This window comes from Vanessa cardui, chromosome 17, assembly GCF_905220365.1.
Source record: "Vanessa cardui chromosome 17, ilVanCard2.1, whole genome shotgun sequence".
Classification (NCBI taxonomy): Eukaryota; Metazoa; Arthropoda; class Insecta; order Lepidoptera; family Nymphalidae; genus Vanessa; species Vanessa cardui.
This window is the reverse complement of record NC_061139.1, coordinates 10,586,908-10,609,600: the sequence shown is the minus strand read 5'-3', so window position 1 is coordinate 10,609,600 and position 22,693 is coordinate 10,586,908. Positions and strand designations below refer to the sequence as shown.

Below are 22,693 nucleotides of genomic sequence, written 5' to 3'. Positions count from 1 at the left end.
ACTTTGATTTATATTGAATGATAATAATTAAACATAAACCTTTTCTGAAACACGCTTTATATAATGGTACAAACTTTACGTCTAATTATTCAGCGGAATTAAGTGATTTTTGTATGTAGACTTAGGTACAGATTCGCACTCTCAAACTTGCTACTTCCTATTCCTAAAAATAATCCAGCAGACATAGCTTTTTAACTACACATAAGATTTGTGTACGGCGCACAATAAAATACGAAAGTGGTATGTACAACAAAGATTATTAAATTTTAATTAACGTTTTTGACACAAGGATGAGTTACATTCTTGTTATGTATACGTTTATATGTACTATAATACTTACTACTATACTACTACTACTTACTGCATATATGCTATAAACCTAAAAACAGGTCAATACGTTTAATAAAATCATAATTTTAAAAACATCTTGTTGTATATTTATTTTAAATCTTATTATATTAATTAATTTAGTTTCTATTAAACAATTTTCAAACTACGTATATAACACGCAAAACATTATAGCATACAAAAGGTTTAGCGTCTACAAAAAGGGAAGCACGAAACATACGGCATGATTTATTTCTATTCAAAAACATTATCCACGAGAGCACTCGAGTGGTTAAACAGAAAGTCATAAAACCTACTCTGTATGCACCCTACAATGGTGTCTCCACCTCATCAATTCCACGGCTGGTATCGTTCAAACATAATGTCTGGGGCGATCTACGATTTAGCACTCTGACGTAATGGACTGGTCTTCCGGACTTTGCTATTTTATGGCTAACGTACACTGATATTACAATTTGGAATATATTATTTTTGTAATAATATACTTTATGAGTTATATTAAGATTAAAATATACAATTAAATGTTTTTTTTTACAGATACAAGCTACTCCTATCACCCGGCGATACACGATGACACTTTCGTTCGTAGAAAACAGCGAAGAAATCGCACTACGTTTACGTTACAACAGGTAAAAGGCAGATTATTATGGTAGGCAAAAAAAGGTTTTATGTGATCGATATTTAATATACTCTTAAATGATTTCACCAACATACTCAGACTCATTGCGTTTTACAATTTTTAAGATAATTTATTATTGATAATGTTCAAACTGATTCGTGTTTTGAATACAATTAAAATAATTATATTAAAATAGTTTTATATTAGATTTAAGTACTGAATGTGAAAAAAACACCACAAAAGTTTTATTTATTCAGTATATGATTTGTTAAAAATAGCTTGAAGAAAGCTACACGGTAATGTAGCATAAAGTTTTTAAAGAAATTAATAAAAACCGTATTTATAAAGAGCGAAAGATACCTCTTTTCCATAGTTACTTATTTTTTATTGTTTTTGTCTTTGTAAGAACCCGTCTAAGGTATCCTTTACCTACTACTAAACTCCTAAGTTCGATTATATTAACTGTACTTTTAACATTTACTTAATGCTTTATGTTGATCCGTCGTATTTTCTTTTCCAAAGCGATGGTCATGTTTAGTTTGAAAATCAATAAGTAAGTTTATTGAATAATTTTGATTGATTGATTATTATCTAGTTGGAGGAGCTGGAGACTGCGTTCGCGCAGACACACTATCCTGACGTTTTCACAAGAGAAGACCTCGCCCTCAAAATCAATCTCACTGAAGCGAGAGTACAGGTAAGATCCATCTGTGCTTAAAATGTTATAAAGAAAAAACATTTATATTTGATAATTCAAGTCGTATTTTATAAGAGCATTTTGCTGATTGTAGTAATTGCTTTTTTCATTTATAGAATTTAAACTAGAATATATTTGTTTCGATATTTAACCTTCATATGGAAAGTGTCGTAGAACATGAATACTTGAAGATATTGTAAATGCAAATTTCCATGCGTTTTCGAAATTTATCATGCAACTGTGTTTCATCTTGAAAATATTTTATATTAATATCATGTTGTTTTCTCTGTATTTATACATACTTATAGAGTTAAAATGTCTCAGGCTCCTGTTCTTATAAGCCTTGGCCTGTCACAGGCATCGTACAATTCTTGAGTATACTCATAAGCCTGTAATGTCTTTTACATTATGTACGCTTACGTTCTGGTTTCAACCGGATATAACCGGTTACAGGCGGTACCGTCACGCCCGGTTTTAGTGAAATTGGCCGACGCAACGGGCGTGTTTTATTTATGCCGAAGTAAAAATTGCCCAATTCCGCCGGCGGAGCACGCAAAAGCTACAATTTAGTGGCTCGCTGTCGCTGCCGTGCGCGTTTTATGGTCTTTGAATGTGACTCGGAAATCAGTTGAATGGTAATGGTTTTAGGTAACGCTTTACGATTTCTAAGGGGTTTAGTACTAAATAAGTGTGTGGTTCGGTTTTAATGTTATTCCTATAGACAGCATTTAGGAACCCTTATCGCCCATTAGCGTTAATCGTCTGTAATAATTTATAACGAATTAGTAATTTCAAAAAATAAATCAATTATTTTCAAAGAGTTTTAGTACAAAAATAATCACTAAATGAACATTAATATAAGAATTTAATCACTTGAAATAAAGCTTAATGTCAATTAAGAGGTAATATCGAATGCACGTATCAATCTTTATACCACTTAACCATTTAACGAAGCATTGATGTATGAAAAATAAATTCGAACGTATTTCAAATATCATTTCATTCGTATTAATACAGCCGTATATCACATCAAGCCCACATAAAACAGTCACACGTCAAATTGTACCGAACAAGTACACTCAGCAAAACTAGTCGATATTGAATTTCGATCGTAGTACGATATCCACTTCCATTAGTTAACTAGTATTGTCAGAATACACTTCAATTGCCAAAACCGCAAAACAGTTGAGTTGGATTCCAGGCGACCAGTCGTGTTTGACCTTTCAGTGTTATGTACAAACTTGAGAATTCAAAAGAGAATTACATCTTTGACTTTAACAACTATTTGTTTAATAGATTTTGATATAACATATGATCATGGAGTCGAGATGGCTCAGTGGTTAGAACGCGTACATCTTAACCGATGAATGCCCGTTCAAACCGAGGCAAGCACCACTGAATTTTCATGTGCTTTATTTGTGTTTAAAATTCATCTCGAGCTCTGCGGTGAAGAAAAACTTGGTAAGAAAACCTGCTTGTGTCTATTTTCAACAAAAATTTGCGACATGTAAGGATTCATTAGTGGATACTAGCCCTCATTGGTGCTCATGCTCCTAACCTTCTTCTTAAAGGGACAGGAGCCCAACAGTAGGAAATTTACAGGCTGTTATTATTTTTATTTATAGTATAAGATCATGCTTATTGTTTGACTATTTTGTCGGCTATTGTAGAGGGAACCTATTAATATCTCTAGGTCCTTTTATAGGTAGGCAGGTTTACGATCATTGTTTTTAGGCCAAACGATATAAAATTTTATACGCTTTCTTATCTCAGTTGGTATTCGACGGCTTGATATGTGTGCTTGTAAGAAATATTAACCATTCCTTACATCCTAAATGGCGTCACCAACCTTGGAAGCTAAGATGATATTTTCCTTGTGCGTGTAGTTACACTGGCTCACTCACCCTTCAAACTATATACTAAGTATTTCTGTTTGACTTGGAGTGGTACCTACCCAACCTAACGAAGGCTTATCACCAAGTTAAACTATGCCCAGATGATAGCTTTAGTGATAGAGCAATGCAATATTTATATTTTTCTTCAATTACCATTATTTTATTAATGCAATTTACATTATATAAATGTTATATGTAATAGTGTTATGTGTAAAAGAACAATAGTTTCGTTTTAAATATGAGGAAATGACGACTAACTTTACTCGGTATGTTTGTATCAATATCGCTTATTTGAAACGGGAAAGCATCAAGGAGATAGAAAGAAAACTCTAATATATTACATATCATACTGATATAAATAACGTATACATATAAATTTTGCGAGTTTTAATTTTAGTTAAAATAACATTTTATTAAGGAATATAGAAGATTAAAAGAAACTATTTAATTCATTTATAATATGATTGAATCAGCAAACGATTGGTTGAACGTTTGAATAAATTTAATTTGATTGGTGCATACATATACAGGGCACACGTGCCAAAGGCCAGTTTATGCTGGCGATCTATAACGCGTTTAAGTCGCTCATCTCGAAATGGTATTACGGTATGCCCCTTCCACCGAATGCCCTGGGATTAGGGGTGTCGCGTTAGCTAAGTGGGTCTAAACTGGTTACCTGGTATACCTTGAATGATTTTAAGTAGATTGAAATGAATTTTTGTCCGGAAATAATAAATAAATATTTATGTTATATTTTCGTAAGTTTTATTTCTTGGCATATTTCCGTTATGTCACGTAAATATTATTTTAGTAAAACTACGAGTACTTTGAATGCAATGCATGAAATTTATAAGAAAAAACTAACTTATTGTAATAATTGGATCGTTTCTATAACAATTTGAAGTTATTCTGTATTGTAATGTTCTTACGTAATGTAAAAGGAGATTTTGAGGGGTAAAGATTTTTTCATAATTTTTAAAGATAATAAGTTTTAAATCGGCTACTTAGTTACAGGATAATAGTTCATTCTAAGGTACCTTATTATTCTAATATTGATTATAGTAAACATTGACAGTTTTTTATCAAAGCAATTTGTTAGAGTTTCTATAAATTGTAATTTAGTTTTTATAATTCTTCAGTCATTTTCTAAAAAGTCTCAAGTCTATAACAATTTTCTGTCGTCTGATTTTGACGTCAAATTGAAATCATAAAGCGAAGTGTGTGAAGTGACTTAGCTGTGTGCGTAAACTCTGCCTGTTCTTACACTTTTACTATCCGATACGATCAAATTCAACACTACAGAAAAGAATCCAGGCAAACTATCCGTAATCCAAATAACAAAGCTTCAATTGAGATTTGTTTCATTAATTACGTCAGAAATATTTAAAAACATTTTAGTGGTTTGACCCAGATCTTAACCCTGCGAGAGGTTCTGAAGCTAAACTTGAGACAATCTTCTTATAAATATTTATGGATGTAATTTGTCTTTATTCCAGTTTAATACGTCATCCCTTACATACTTTGATTCCATATTTTTGATCGATGCTTGGTGATAGTGCTTTGTGGAAGCCTGTCTGGGTAGGTAACCTACCGCCAATTAACAGTACTCAGAACTGTAGCGTTCCGGTTTGAAAGGCGAGTGAGCCAGTGTAACTATAGGCACAAGATCTTAGTTCCCAAAGTTGGTGACGCTTTGGCGGTATAAGGAATGGTTAATATTTCTTACAACGCCAGTGTTATATGCTAGTCCGCCAACATATAGCATAAAAAAATACTCCGTTGTAACAACTTCAAAGAAGTGATATCCTTGTAGGATTTTATAAATTTTAATTTAACTACGAATGTGTTACATAATTATTCATTTTTTAATGTATTTAGTAGTTATTGCTTACATTAAAGTAAGCAATAAACTATATCGTCAAAAGTGAGAATTGAAAAACAGGAAAAACGTCCATAAATAACATCACAAACGGCTTATTTTAATCACTTTCCGAAACAAAACAGACATCCCTATACTCGTAGCAGTATAATTGAGTCGGCTTTCAATTTGATTCGCATCCTCGTCGGAGTGTCGGTGATAATTCGCCCGAAAAATATAAAAAGGCGCAGCTGTCCGACATATTGGATTACGTCAGTAACATACCGTTTCGCTAAATGCCCTAAATGGTATCAAATTTTCACTCCGACAGAGTATTTTCTGTTATGATTAGATGTTTTCTGACATCTTGTGTTATACGAAAACTTTATTTCAAAACGAATATTACAATTGCTTTTCTTGACATATTTGGTCAAGTTGGTGGGATACGTGGATGTTGGTTGAAGATCACGGTATCGAACCCGGCTTACGCAATTTTAGCGAATTGGTGAAGGAATATGTCTTGTGAAAATTTGCTTATATTGGAACATACCAATCTTTATATTTAAATTTACCACCCATTGTGGAGGGGGAGAGAAATAGTATCGAAGACTTTTAAAGAGAAGAGAAGGAATTTACTGATATTACATGCTCACTAGGTCCAATTAATGTGTATGTTACAATTTAATTAAATAATTAAGTCATTATTTTTTACTTTTAAGACTATCATTGACTTTCAATCTTGAGTTATATTTATTCAATTATAAAGTTTTATTCAACTAGTTATTTTAAAGGGTGCTTTTAAATTTTGTGGATTTGGAGTTAACCAAACTATTTATCAAACATCGATGGACTTCATATACTGCTTCTATATTTATATAGTACAGTCATTACAAAGTAGATATATTGAATTACATGGAAAACAAATCTAAGTATGAACCAAGATTTTTGTTTTCAAAAACAAATTAAAAGCGAAAATCTCTAATTACGAGGTAAAAATTCTCAATTCCGTCTCAATGACATTGACGAAGCACTCTACAACAAAACAACAGAGACAAATGGCGTGTAAACAACAAACAACAAAGGACAAGGGCGTCACAACAGCTCTCGTCTCGCACGGGGGGCTGGAAGAGCGTAACCTTATTGGAATTTAAGGGCTGCCAATGAAGCTCTAATTATTATGAAGTAGTTCTTGAGTTGTTATTTTTGAGTGCTTTGTAAACTGTGTGCTGATGATGAGCTATTGAATTAATTAAACAAGCAGAAAAAAGTAGTACTCGTAAGATTTTAAAATAATTTTTATTGAATACGTGTTCTTTATTTAATATATATAAAATGAATGATATAATTAAGGTACATTGGCTATCTTTAAAACTTTATTGTTCACGATTGTTGATCCTAAATACGATTTTCAATATGTCATGTGTATGATATGACTGTTATTAGTTAATTATAAATGAATAAAAGTACTACTGTTGAATCTGTTCGCTTAAAAAAATATCAGAATCAATCGAAATATAAAAACTAATTGAATACAGGTAAATAAGCTTTATTGTGATGTATCGAAATAAAGAATTACTGAAGATCATGTCTAAATTTATCCAACTAAAATAGTATGAAATTTCTGGATTTTTTAAACATAAAATCTGTTAAACAGTAATGGGAACAAAATCGGAGGATTGACATTGAATAACTATACCACAGAATATATAATGGTATAATAAATTAAAAATTATCGCCGATGTCAAAGTATAATTTGATTTAATCATAATAAAGTTTTGTGATATGATAATCCCAAAGGTGCAACCCAACCCCGTGCGACAAATGTTAACGACGCGACACACAGCACCACTGTTTTTTACCCATTGGGGTGAATAACACGGGACGACACTGTCAAATATTCGTTGATATAAAAAAAAAAATTATATAGTTTCGTAAACAATTTAGCCTCTGGCTAATTGGTAAAAGTAGCATGAAGAAGTATGCATATAATTTTAGATTTATGCTGCATGAATTTTGTCTTTTGTTAAGTTCATAAATAAAAAAAAGTTGAATAATTACTGTGAGTCATATCAACAAGAATGTAACCTTGGCTAATTGTTTTTCTTACAACAATGAGGAATTCAAAGAATGGTTTCAAAATACTATCTAAATCGAACCTACCTGTAAATAATACACTTTTTTATAGTTACAAAAACGCACGTCAGTCAACCTTTATTTAAATTTTGATTTACCAATATATCGAATAGTAAGAAACATACATTGTTAAACAATGACATTCCAAAAAAATATTTTAAATTTAAAATTGGAATTATTTTGAATGGAATTAATTCCAAATTTAAAACTACTTATTATTAAATTAAAATATTATTATGTATTTATTTCATTCTAAAAATGTACGAATTCAATTTAATTAACATATTTTTACTCGTACTCGTGTGTAAGGCACTCGAGCGCCACGTCTCTCTTTATCAATCACACCCTTTGCAAATTAAATCGGGGGTGTAAATGAAACGACATTTTTTCCTTACGCACTCATTTGCTTAGAATACATTTTTTTATTCAAAACAATTGCCTTTATATAGGGGAATTAAAATGTAATAAGAAAAAATAAGTATTAATATATTAAGTCATAGTCATTTATAATTTAAAGCGCATTTGTGTATGTAAATCGATGCATCAAAAAGTTTAATTAGAATTTATTTATTTTTTATCGAACATACTGACAATATAATAAATAGATATGATAATATGCAATAAATGAGGCAACATCACATACATTACTCTGATCCCAATGTTAGTAGCTAAAGCACACTTGTGTTATGGAAAATCAGAAGTAACGACGGCAAAACACCCAGACCCAAGACAACATAGAATACTAGTGATAATCTACATTAACTCTACTTAACCTGGGACTTCGGAGTGGCGTACCCATGAAAACCGTTGTACACACCACTCGACCACGGAGGTCGTCAAAATATCAGAAGAATGATGGAATATTGAAAAAAGAGATTACGAACGTGAACTACTAGACTTATTGAAATAAAACTAGTTATAACGGATTTGAATCGCGTATATTAATTATTTTTGACATACCGACGTTTCGAGCACTTTACAGCGTTCGTGGTCACAGGTAGACCCCGTCTACTATACGCGATTCAAATCCGTTATAAATAGTTTTATTTAAATGTGTAATAATCGCGAAAATTTAAGACAAGACTAGACTTACATTTTAAATATCATGTCTGATAATGAAATGATGCTTAAACCCTAAATATATTTATATATATTGTGCTATTCTTGGTGGTAGCGCTTCGTGCAAGCCCGTCTGGGTAGGTACCACCCACTCAGGTGGTACCTACCCAGACGGGCTTGCACTTATTCTACCGCCAAACAACAGTACTCAGTATTATTGTGTTCCGGTTTGAAGGGTGAGTGAGCCAGTGTTACTACAGGCACAAGGGACATAATATCTTAGTTCCCAAGGTTAGTGGCGCATTGACAATTTAAGGAATAGTTAATATTTCTTACAGCGTCATTGACTATGGGTGATGATGACCACTTACCACCAGGTGGCCCATATGCTCGTCAGCCAACCCGTACCATAAAAAAAAAATTACATGCGGTCATCATAAAAAAGGTTCTAATTTTTTTTGACTAATGTAACCAATATAATGCCAGAAAAATATAATATGTACCTACAATTTTTTTCTTAAAAAAATAGGTATCTTTTCGGACAGTTGATACAAAAACACCAACACGCTACACTAAGTGAGGTAGTATTAAACTGTATGCGAGTTATACAAGACCAGCTTCCAATTAATTATAAATTTATAAGTACAAATTTGATTTAATCCTTTACCATTGTATGTAACACTAGACGCGTGGGATGTTTTGTTACCCCTAATTATTTAACTATTGTCCTTGGGCCGTAGTTCGTGTTTAAACTTGGTGTCAAAGCTATTTTTATTCAATTTATTTGCTATTATTATGATCAATTTCCCGAAATGTATTAATCAATAAAGTAAGTATAGCCTAACTTTTAAATAAGAATTTATTTATAAGTAACTTCATATGAATAGTATCAGCATAGCTGACGCTACGAGTTTGAATAAACTAAATTAAACTCAGGAAATAATCCTCTCTGATTTATTCCAATATGAGGCGGTCCGATCGCTCCGACGGCTCGACCAAGCCTGTCGATACCGGCGGGCGCTTGATCTTTTATAACAAAAATAGGTGGGTAGACTTATTCACTCAACATAACAGCTGTTTACAAACACTAAAATATTTTAGACAAATTTAACATTTCAAAATTCACTAAAAATTATTAATTTAACAATCAAACAGTTTAAATTATTATTATTATTAAAATAATCATTTCTGGACACGTGTTCACGCTGACATACATGATTTCAATGAAATAATATTAAAAATGTATTATTTTCAAAATTGCATTATTAATTACCAATGTTACCTTCATGTTAATTTGAATGTTAAAAATGTAAATTACTTTTAAAATTCACACAATTTAACCTTATTAAATTAAACACGCAGAGTTAATTTTTCGTATATGGAGTAACATAGAGATATTAACGATATTATACATATACACTTTACATTTAATATATTTTTACAAAATGACAAAACAGCCTACTTTAAACAAGCACATTTATTGTTTGGCAATCATTTCAACGCATTGCAAAAAAAATGAAATTAAATAAATCTTACAGTAAATTCCTTAAACGATAACTAGCATCATATCGAGTCAAGTTCAAATAGATTATATTCGAAACTAAACAGAATCTCTGAGCAATAAGGATTAAGGCTAGGTAATTTTCCACTAATATGCTCTTTCAATTTCATCTCAACTTTAAGTCAATACTTGTGTTAACTTGGTATTGTACGCGACTTTAGTACAAGTATTTATTTGTATTTAAATTGTATTTCTCTTGATGACATAATATATGAAGAAAGAGTTACTTTAAGTCTTATTAAAATTAATTACAGAAATCCATGTTAATTAGAAATTATTTTATACATATCGTCGTTAATGTAAGCTCATATTATAATATCAAATCATATTCTATCGAATGTATTGGCACTACCGATTTAAAAAAGTAGATTTTGACGAGTTTCATCTTGAAATTTCAGTACCTAATACTTTATCTCAAATGGAATTTGACATTTAATTTTAATACTATATTTAAATAAAAATCTATTTAAACGAACGCCCAAATGACTGAGCCCTGAATATATTTTAGCTCATTGACTGATAGAGAAATACAAATAACTTTAATGAATAAAAAATTAAAAACCTTATGAAACAACAGCCTGTAAAAGACCCTCTCTCCTCTTTCGGAGAAAGTTTTTGAGAAATATCAGACCATGCTCCAATAGGGATTGTTAGATGCACCCACAGTATTTCAACAAAATTCAACCATTTCACACACCTCTAGCATAGATTTTATTGAAAACTAGCAAATAAGAATAATAACACAACCAAGTTATAAGTAACAAGTTTATTTATAATTAAATAAATAAACACAGGCAATATAAGTAATCATAATTATGTGATATGATATACGGAATATTGAATAATAAATAAATGATATTATTCATTAAAAGAGTACTTTTTTAGAAAGAAACGCCTGGAGTTAGGCTCGGGTTCCATCATAGATAATAAAAGCATTGTAAATCTGTTTATTTGAAAAGAGCAACTATGCGAGTTTCTTGTCGTTTCATCTCGCTAGAAGTTGCTTTCCGAAACGGTGGTAGTATTTAATTATTGACGATTCAAAAACGCTTCATTGTGAAGTCTACTTGAATAAGATTGATTTGATTTGATTTAGAGAATCCTCAAACCGAGATCAGGATCACGTTCACGAAATTACTGTTATCCAGTCTTAAATATTCCGCAATTAGCAAACATCCGATTAAAATTTCCTCATCCTGAAGACGCTGCTACGTGGATAATTTGCGAGTAAACATGTTAGCTACGATACACGTTTCATTTTACGCGAATTACACCACTCTCTACGAGGAATCTAATTATTATGTGGTTAAGATTATATAAACTCGGATGCGGTTTTTGGTAAAAAAACTATGTATTTTTTATCTACGTAAGGTTAGGTTATGTTACGACGAAATATTATATCGATTAAAAGTTTAAATTTTGATTATAAATAGGTACTTATAACAAGAATAAAGTATAAACGAGGATCTATTTTTGTTTATTTACTAAAAGCCGGTCCCAGCTTCGCACGGGTGGACATAATTTTTTTTGAGTATTTTTAACAATTTTCGTTCTATTTCAACTTATTTATACAATAATTTTAATAAATTATATACCTAAACCTTCCTTATGAACCTCTATCTATTAGTGACAACTGCATGAAAATCCATTTAGCAGTTTTCGAGTTTATCGTGAACATTAAGACAAACAAACGCAGGAGGCTTTGTTTTATAGTATGTAGTGATTTGTATACACAGACTCATTCACAATCTCATGGGTCTGAGATCCGCTTTACTTACTTTTTGTATTAATTAATAAAATTTAAAGATTTTTGACATCATGATGAATATAAATGTAATAAATATATAAAAAGCCACATCCAAAGTTTCTTAAATCCTGCGCAAAACGTTAAGAAGTTTGTGATGTTAGTCGGATCAGAATGATTCGTATAATCCGAGCGGGAGATTAATTTGTTGATGATGTGATAAGAATGTTTTTCAACTTTTATTCCTATTCGGGTAATATCGAGTTCGAAATATGAATTATTATTTATAATAAAAGTAAAAGTAAAGTCACAGTCTGTAAATTTCCCACTGCTGGAAAAAGGCCTCCTCTTCCATTAAGGAGAGGGTTTGGAACACATTTCATCACGCTGTTCCACCAATGCTGGTTGGTAGAATGCAGGATTCTTCACGATGTTTTCCTTCACAGTCGAGCACGAGATGAATTATAAACACAAATTAAGCACATATAGCGGTGCTTGCCTGGGTTTGAACCCGTAATCATCGGTTAAGATGCTCGCGTTATTTATAATGCATTACCGAAATATATATATTTTTTGGAAATTTATGTCTTTTTACTGAAATATTTCGTATTTATTGCGATTATAAAGAATACCAATATCAAACAAAAAATTGTTTTGCAGTTTAAGATAAGAACTTTTAAAAGTAAATATTTAAAAATTGAAACTTTAAAAATGGCGCCTATAATGTCCTTACCCTTTCTTTTAATCCTTATAAATCTGTAAAAAATTACGTTTAAATTGTCTGAAGACACGTAAAGCCATTTGTCCTGAACCTGTTCTATTCGATATTATTCGATTAGTCATCGATTTCGGTAGAAGCTATACTCTCATATCTATCTCTGTCTATCTATCTGTCGCTCTTTCACGAACAAACCACTGAACCGTATTTGATGGAATTTGGTACGAAGCAAACTTGAACTACAAGTAAGGACATAGGGTACCTTTTTTGCCTAACACATTACAGCCAATACCTTAAAACGAACGAAGCGCGGGAGACTACTAGTAAGCAATAAATATATATAAATAATATTTCGAATACATTATTAAGGTAAACACGGAAAAGTTTATCGTCGAATCAGCAAATTGGATCTCACGCTTAGGGATTAGTCGAATCTTCTGGATACAACTTACATAGCAAACTTTTTGGCTTTTCGTTAAACAAGTAATTTCGGATAAGGCACGTTTTGTCTGTTATGAAAAGGAGTCTTTTGTATATTCGTTTTTTTTTTATGGTATAGGTTTGCGGACGAGCATACGGGCCACCTGATGGTGAACAATGACGCTGTAAGAAATATTAACTATTCCTTACATCGTCAATGTGCCAACAACCTTGGGAACTAAGATGTAAGATGTTATGTCCCTTGTGCCTGTAGTTACAATGGCTCACTCACCCTTCAGACCGGAACACAACAATACTAAGTACTGTTATTTGGTGGTAGAATACTTACTGAGATAGTGCCTAAGCTGAACATAATAAATGCATACGTTAAAAAGTTGGAATTCATAATACTATATATACTTTCTTATAATACCACGCGATCAAGATTTATACAGTTACTAAGATTAATTATTACTTTTATTAGGATTGGTTTCATTGGTTCAGTTTGATGCTGTGAATTTTAAAGCTTTATGTAACCATTGTCATTTATTTATAGTCTAGGTAGGTGAGCAAATGTGGCCTGATGGTACCACTGCTCATAGATATTGACCTGTAAGAAATAACAACAAATCCTTAATTTCGCCGGCAAACTTGGAAACTTTGATTTAATGTCATTTGTAAGTTTTGTTACACTGGCTCAATCACCTTTCAATTCAAAACACAAGAACACTAAGATTCTTTTCGCAGAAGATTATTCGATAAATCTCGCTTTTTAATCTTTGTGGTCAGATATTCTGCCGCCAGAGAAAGAGTATTTAGTATTGTTGTGTTCCGGTTTGAAGAGTCAGTGAGCCAGTGCAATTACGGGCACAAGCGACATAACCTCTTAGTTCCCAAGGTTGGTAGAGCATTGCTAATGCAAGGGATGGTTAACAATTCTTACAGCGCCAGTGTCTATGGACTACTATGGCGGTGACCACTCAGCTCTCACATATGGGGGCTATAGTTTAAAATAAATATTTATATCCGTTTATGTGAGTTAGAACTGTAACACATAAACGTCCTTATATCCATATATTTTTCCAAACATATATGAAACCAAAATTGTTTTCCATTAAGATTTTAAACTTCCCCCGCATGGGAATACGTCATTTTACGCTACATCAATCAAATTCGAATGCCGAGGCTGAAACACGCAATTTCAATACATTAGCTATAACTCGAGAACTTCCCGACATGTAACCTGTCACTTAGCTACGAGTACGTATTCACTCAGTCCTCAGTCTTCGGAATCCACTTCATACCAGACGATACGATACACGGAATCATGTATCGACGCGATAAAGATTCCAGCGATACGATAAACACAAAATAATATTTACTTAAGAAGAATGTAATTTGTTATGTAATACTTTAACTATTAAACAAAGTTACTCTGTGATTTTTTATATATTGAACAGTAATTTTGACAATTATAATCATCTTTATTTTTTATTTGTTTGTACTTCAATGTAATTCCATACTCAAATTTGAATAGATGGAAAATGTTTGCTTTGTATGATTTTCTTGTTAAATATACCTTAGAATATAAATAGAAAAATTACAAAAATTTGGTTAATTTTTGAAGATTTCTAATAAAAGTTCCGAAGTAAAATAAAAATATCGTATCGAAACATTAAAACGTCACCTCGTAAATAATTTCCCTCGATTTTCTCAACATATTTTCAGCGGTCTTTAACGTTAACTTTCGCGTTAACTCTCGTATGAAGTGTTTTAAAACATTACGGTACGTTGACGCAATTAGCTTGTTGGTAACTTTAAAGTCAGTCAGGCGTGTTTTAAGTCTTTTTAAGTTGCTGATGCAGGTTTAAGTTTTAACGTTTCCATAAAGTGGCGAGTTCGCGACTTGTGTGAATGTGTAATTAGTTTTTATACGTCTGTATTTGTTAAGATTAATTTTAATGTGACATAACCTATTTGTGTTTTACCTTAAATAGAAAATTTTAATTTTAATAAATTTTACTTGAGATGTTCTTAAATAATATATATATATATATATATATATATATATATATATATATATATATATATATATATCAATAGTTAAGTTAAACTGTGTAGACTTCTTGAGGAGAACTTTTAGAACTTATGCCATCACGCTGTTTTAATGCGGATTGATAGATACACACGTGGAAGATTCCTCAGAGACATGTAGGTTTCGTCACGATTCCTTCACTGCCGAGAACGAGATAAATAATAAACAAAGATTAAGCACATGCAATTTCAGTAGTACTTGACTTTTGTCTAAACTTTTATAATAAAGGATAGCTTATAAAATTAATTTAAAAATAAATGCGGTAGTCGGTCTCTTTACAAACATCACACCCAATCACTTAAACATAATAGCTATAAAACTCGTTGAAACAACACAATACATTGCTATTATTTTCGAATCTATTGTAGCACCTTCATAAAAGAAGCTATTACGAGACCGCCCGCTAAAGGCTCATTACACTTAACAAACAATGTATTTGTTATTATTTAACTCCACTCATAGCGTGTAGCAAACGCAAACAATCGTTGCTTACCGAACAGTAGGTAATTACCGCGCCCCTACTGCTCGGAACACCCCTTGTAATCAAACTAATCACCACCAAAATCAACCTTAACTCGAATGAAATAAGGACCAAAATCTGCGCTACAAGTTAGCTATAATACGGCAAATTTACGTTGGTCCATAACAATTTATTAGACTCCCCCTTACGCGTACTTTAAGTGGTAGTAGCGAGAGATGAAGGGTGTCTTTCAGAAATGGTTGATGTTAGTTAAGAGTGACATAGTCTTATGTTGTGACATGTGTTTTAAAGGTTAAAACCTTGTCACAACGGGGGATGAATCAGATATTATAGAAAATATTTTTCGTCAAGTTTGACATGATTACCTGAAGTTTAAAATAACAAATGCTTTGATTTATTATATTTCAAAAGCAAATAGTTTTAAATAAACCCGCAAATGTTTCAAAGACTTCTTTCCGATTTAGAAGTTGCAGATTAGACTACTACTACCTATCTACTTACTTCTTACTACCTATAAAATTGCGCTGAGGACAAGTCTTGTTTCATTTACGTTGCTTCCATGCGTAGTACTTATGAGGTACATGATCATCAGACTCGGCTTTCCTTCACTACCGAGCAGGAGGTCAATTGTTTACAATCAGACATTAAAACGTGAAAATACAGTTGTACTTAGCCGAGTTTGAACCCGTGATCTTCGGCAGCAAACAGGATAATCCACGGTTTTACTAATATTTAGCACTAATACCTATTAAACATAATTTAAGATACTTCCGAATATTTTTAGTGAAATTAAAACTGTATTTTATAATAATTATATTAAGTAGGTCATTTAAATTCCATTAAACGGGATCTGATCGTTTTTGAGATTAGCGGTAACGAACAAACGTACTCTGGTTTATTTGATAGCCCGGCTGTTGTAATTCAAGAAGGATTCAAGTGGGGAGGGTAGTCTCAACGTGTTGAAATATTAATTCCACCCTCGTAAGAGATAAAAACTATTAGGGCTCGTCGGATTATGGCGGGATTATTATTTTAACTGAATTAGCTTACCGCCGTTAAGGGTCACTACGAGCTGAGACGTGTCAAAGATTAATACAATATGTAGATGTATGACTTTGTATAATATACCTACACGCATATATTATTTAAAAATTAATTTTATATGAGTTTTTTAGTATAAAACCAATAACTAGTTAATCCAGAATAGTTTTCGTCGTAACATTAATGATTTAATTTATTAAATTGAAATCAATACTATTATTAATAATAGGTAATTACAAAGTATCTAATATTGAAAATCAATTATAATTACAGAATGGAATTTTATTAAATTAAAATAAATCTTAGTAACTATTTAATCTATATTTTCTGTCAGGACACCCACCCATACTTATACATAAAATTGTTTTTAGTTTTCTCAATAATTAAATTTAATTGAAAAAAAATATTATTCAATTTATTATTAAATGTACTTTGATTGAAAGTGCTGAACAGTTTTATAATGCACATAAAGTAAGCTCACTGTGTATCTTTCGGAAACACAAAGTACGATTGTTACTTTATTGCTAGAGAGTACGGTCATAAAATCGTACATTCATTCTCCAATCAACAAAGCCGCGGGCATTGTACGCTAAAAACATTTGAATACGAATAAAGCAAACATTGTACGCCGTCATGAAAGTAACAACAAATTTAAGTTAGTGCCTAATTTCGAGTCTACACGAATTTTGACACCATCGCTATGAGATTTCATAGCACTCTCCCAGCAGAGGGCTTATTAAAAGTAAATTGCGAAAATTGCACCGGCAAATGTGGCTCGCCTCTCGCCGCACTAACCAGCTTACAGCAGCCAGCACAACTTGATCCCTCGTAGCACAATCCATCTTCTAATATAAGGCTCTTTAATCCTAGCGTTGATTACACATCATCCAATTTACCTTGAACTACAAAAGTTTGTTTCAGCCATTGAAACAGAGTTCGGTTTCGTTGGTTGGGGTTCGCTCCCTTATGGTTTGGTGATGGGTAATCTTTGAGTTATAATACCAACGAAATAGGGTTGTAATGATGTATTATTTAAGCCTCGTGTTGACAGCTCGGTTCTAGAGGATAAAGGCTCATAGATTTTTATAGCGTGTTTTATGATGTTTATAAAAGTTAGATGATATTTTCAATTTTAATATTTTCTAAAAAATCATTTATAGCATACATTTTGTTAAGTATTTAGTAAAGTTAGTATGGTTTTTTAAATTTCATTATATAGGTAGATGTGTTGTATTTATGTCAGAATATAAATTGCTTAAGATTATTTATCGCGAAAATAACCTTTTATTGTGATCTTTATCATATGCGTACTAACACCCTTATCACACAAACTTCTAGGATGATACGGCGTGATAGGAAAATAGACAGACTCCGAGTAAAATGTAAAAAGTCATTGTAAATATAACGATATCGCTAAAAAAGTAGGTGTCAAATTTCTGAAATTTTTATTGATCCATTTTTTACCCACCTGGGTAGGTACTCTACCATCAAGAGCAACACTTAATATTTTTGTGTTCAAATCACTGTGGTGTATGTATTGACTGGAACGGGGACATAAGCGAACAAACTTACTAAAATTTAGGGTGTAATATCAATACTTATAACAGTCAAAAAAAAATTGGCCTACACATCGGTAGTCTCAGTCTAGTTAAGATTTCTGAATATTGAGAGTTCCAATTTTGAGAATTTAAATACCACGGAGGTTTTATGTATTTATATATAATTGTGCTTGATATAATTTTGCCACATGTGTATCCATTAACTATTACACGTGTTGAGGAACAAGTTTTAAAACTTCGCCTTTAAGAGACACCTTTGCTTAGCAGTTGAACTTTCCATTATTTTTTCTTGTAGGGCTATTACCTATTATTGTTACCTAATGTCAGTCAGCTACTCTTTCATTAGGTTTGTCTCATATATTTGCTAATTTAGGATTTAAAGCAAATGTAAATGTAATATATTTTCATACTAAATATTTTTTAACAGGTCTGGTTTCAAAATCGAAGGGCGAAATGGCGGAAAGCGGAAAGGTTGAAAGAGGAACAACGGAAGCGGGAGGGCGCTGAGGTGATGGCGAAAAGAGACCTTGCCGATGACAAGGTATATTTAACATAGTCACTTAAATTATTATCTTTTCAATATGTCTGGTGATAAAACAATTGATACGGGATGTCGATTAGACTTGGCGTTACATAGGTCATTTATTGAAAAATGCTATTCTAAATAATATTTTAATTGTTAAAATAAATTTGATTTTTGTTACGCTTTGGCGTCTTAAACATTCTGTCAGTAGTATAAAAAAGACATAAGATGAAATCTGAACATCCATGCAATTGAAATGCGGGCGTCAACTGCTGGACTATATAAAATATTGTTACAAACTTCTCATATGTATAAATCGATCACTTTATCACAACTTTGTCTGTTTTGTGACAGAGACCAATAAAATGTGACATCTGTAAAACCATTGTGACTTTATTGGCAGGGTTCTTCCGAGTGTGGCATGTCTCGCGGATCAGGGGACGCGTCGCCAATGTCCGCGGGCGTATCGCCTCGCGCGTCTCCGCCCGTCACTCCGGGCTCGCCGCGCCGCTCACCGCACCGCTCGCCTAACAGGTCTCCGAGACACGATAGGTAGGCAGAGATTCTATTTAAATTTACTGTATATATTGTAGGTCCCTTGTAAAGTCGGGATGAGAAAAGTTTCGTCATCTTACGATCTATTTTCGTGTGCTCAGTATAAGCGATCATCTGCTTTACCGATTGAGAATGACATATCGCGTCGCAATGATTTCATGTTTAAATTCAAAAGATACTAAGTGCTTGATAAAGGAGTGAATATGAAGACTGAGGAGGTTTTCTAACTCTGACTGTACAATAAACTAACCAAAGAAACGATGGATGGATTATGTGAAAAAAGATATGGTTAGAAAGAATGCTATATGTGAGATGACGTCTGACAGAGAAGTATGGAAGGAGAAGACATGCTGCACCGACCCCAAATAATATTGGGATAAGGGCATGAGGATGATGATGATGACTTACGATGATACACGTCACTTTGTTGTTATATGATACATTTTAATTACTTGTGTTCCTACAGACACAACTGAACGCATTTTGACGAAAATCGTCTTTTTGGAAAATCTCTGTGGATAATTCGGATAAACCCATAAATGTCGTTACATTCGTCATCGTTAGAGCAAGTTTAATAATCTAAAGATTTAATAAATATATTATGAGATAAATAATGGAAGATTTAACTTTAAATATAATTATAAATATTTTTACATTAATAGCAACTTAATATTTTCATAGCTGATGTGTATTTTCGTATGACTTGTCATAGAGATCTTAGATCACAAAAATCGATATTTGTCAAATACATGGACAGTTTTTGTTAAAAACGAACATTACAGATCGGAGGCGAGCTGTGCGTCACCAGCGCCGTCTGTGGGCAGCGCTGGCTCCCGGGACGCGCCACCGGAGCCACGGCCAGCGCATCATATATTTTCACCATTTGACCAGTAAGTCCATTATGAACACTTAAATATCGTAAAAAACAAAAATAATAATAATTAACCTCTTTGGTTTTTAAATTGGAACTTTAAATCGAGATCATAGCATTAATTTTCTTTAATTACATAGATAATATATATATTTTTTTCTTATTTCATTTTGGGACTTTTGTCCTATACAGGTACGTCAGTCCTATTGTACCTTCTTCATTTTGTTTTCGCATTATTTACTATTAATAGCCATTAAATATAACCAGGAGCATTCTGGCAAAGGATCTGTTAGAATATTCCGAATAAATCCAAGATGGAACAAACACGCTTTCAAACTAGCTAAGAGTAATTTTGTCTGCCACATTAAAATAATAGATAATATTTGTTAAGTCAGTATTCGTTGATTTTGAGGCCGTGTATAAGAGTATATAAATATGATTGTAATCGTTGTGTTTGGATCAAATGATTAGATCTCTTCATCTACTCAACTGTCTTACTTCATAAGCGTACAGTAACCAATTTAATTACTGGACCAAAATGAATCATACCCAATTCCGTAGCGTGTATCGTCATTGCCGGTGGTCGAGTTATGACGACGGGTACATAAACAACCCACAGCTATCCGTAAAACGTTTGCTTGGAAATCTAGACTCTATATCAAAAGTTTAAAGGATAAATTGCATTGCACGATTTCGGTGTTAGAATGGGTTGTTCAGCAATTACTTCATTAAGGCTACTGCGAGCGTTAGTCTAATGAACGGTAATAATGTTGCGCTGACGCTCATAAATGAACGGGTTAGAGTAATGGAGGCAATAAAGAAAATTTTTCGCGTTTAATACGATAGACCACAATCTGTGTTTACTTTATGATAACATTGATTTAACCTACAAACATAACATAATGTTACCTCACGATTGTTACGCACACATGTAATAAATGTAACACACGCAAAAAAACCGAACAACGTGGCGCGCTCTGGGGTAAGCCTATGTTCAGCAGTGGACAGCAGTGAGCTGATGATAATACGCAAAAAAATTCTACATATGTATGATGAGTAAAAGATAATAAGTATCTTTTTCATTTCCAAGTATTATATTAAGACATGTTTTACCTCTACCAAAAACCAATAAGTAATAAATGTTACCAGAAATAGTTGATCATTCATCTATACTAATATTATAAATCGGTTTCATAACTATGTCTATCCATCTGTCGCTCTTTCACTACCAAAACCGCTGAACCGAATTTGATGAAATTTGGTATAAGCCAAATTTGAACAAGGAAATAGACAAATTTCTTTGCCTGACACATGGCATCCCAACACCTTAAAATACGAGCGAAGTCGCAGGCAACAACTAGTGTTTCAATACCGCATTCAAAATTGAACAAAAAATTCATGACTTATTTGTTACCGATTCATTTCTCAAGGTCATCGCGAATAGCTATGGCCTACAATACAAACTTAATTAACAGTAATAAGACACATCAAAATCATTTTAACCTTAGATTGATTGACAGTGATTGAAATCAGCTACAATAATATCTAATGTTGCAATATTTGGGTCACTCATTGTCGTAAGATTCCATTGAATTAAGGTGGCAGCCCTGATTGAAGTTTCGTGGCATTTGATTTTTACAAATATTACTTTTTTTTTAATTCATTGAACACATAGAAATAGCAAAGGTAATAAATAAATGAGCCAAGGTTTTACTGTAATGCCTAACCGATGAAAACTATGAAACAGATACACATAAAACTTATAGAATCAAGTATGATTTGGGTTTTAGTACCTATGTTTCATTACTGTTGATGTAAATTATAGTAAAATTCTTCGCTTCAAATAAAACTTAACAACTCCAATATCAATGGGATGAGACCACCTTACTAAACGTAAAAATAATCATTAATATTATCTTCATAGACGATAAAATTATACACGACTAGACCCACATAAAAATATCTGTATACCGACGAATTGAAATCACTTACTTAAAATTAAAAAATAATGCTTCTTTTTATTTCATTACGTTCTCCTTGTTCAACAAAAAGTCATTCGTTTCAAATACTTTTATAAAAAAAAGTGATTGTTTGATTCTAAATGTCAAGGTTGGTAATATTGTCGTTTTAATTAAATAAAAAAATCTGCCAAGGAAGATACAATAATCGAATTCATACAAAGAATTCTCTTTTCTTGCTGTGTTCTAGTTAATTTATTTTTAAGAACAGTTTATTTAAAAAAAAATAATGTAAATTTATAGCAATGTTTATTTATAGTTATTTAAAATTCATTTCGTATAGCTAAGATAATTGGACTATGAAATCTGTCATAAGTTACATGGCTTTTAAATGAATGAATTGTATAACAAATACGTCGCTTAAATGAACGAAATGAATGGATGAATGGCAGGATATATCTAAAACATTAAACGCAATTTAGTTAGACGTTGACATCTCTTCGTGTCGATATTAATTGAATTTTGAACTGAAACATCGCCCGGCTCTAGTAAAGTTTA

At 32.2% G+C, this 22,693-nt stretch overlaps 1 protein-coding gene across 1 annotated transcript in view; it reads left to right on the top strand.

Annotated features, from left to right (window-relative positions):
* The window catches only part of LOC124536920 (lysine-rich arabinogalactan protein 19-like), a 70,832-nt gene that overhangs the window by 20,224 nt on the left and 27,915 nt on the right, over positions 1 to 22,693 (top strand). The window contains exons 3-7 of the mRNA XM_047113587.1: positions 886 to 977; positions 1,563 to 1,664; positions 18,656 to 18,769; positions 19,155 to 19,303; positions 20,089 to 20,196. Coding sequence (XP_046969543.1) covers positions 18,740 to 18,769; positions 19,155 to 19,303; positions 20,089 to 20,196 — 287 coding nt within the window. The 5' untranslated portion in view covers positions 886 to 977; positions 1,563 to 1,664; positions 18,656 to 18,739. The remainder of the gene's footprint in view (positions 1 to 885; positions 978 to 1,562; positions 1,665 to 18,655; positions 18,770 to 19,154; positions 19,304 to 20,088; positions 20,197 to 22,693) is intronic.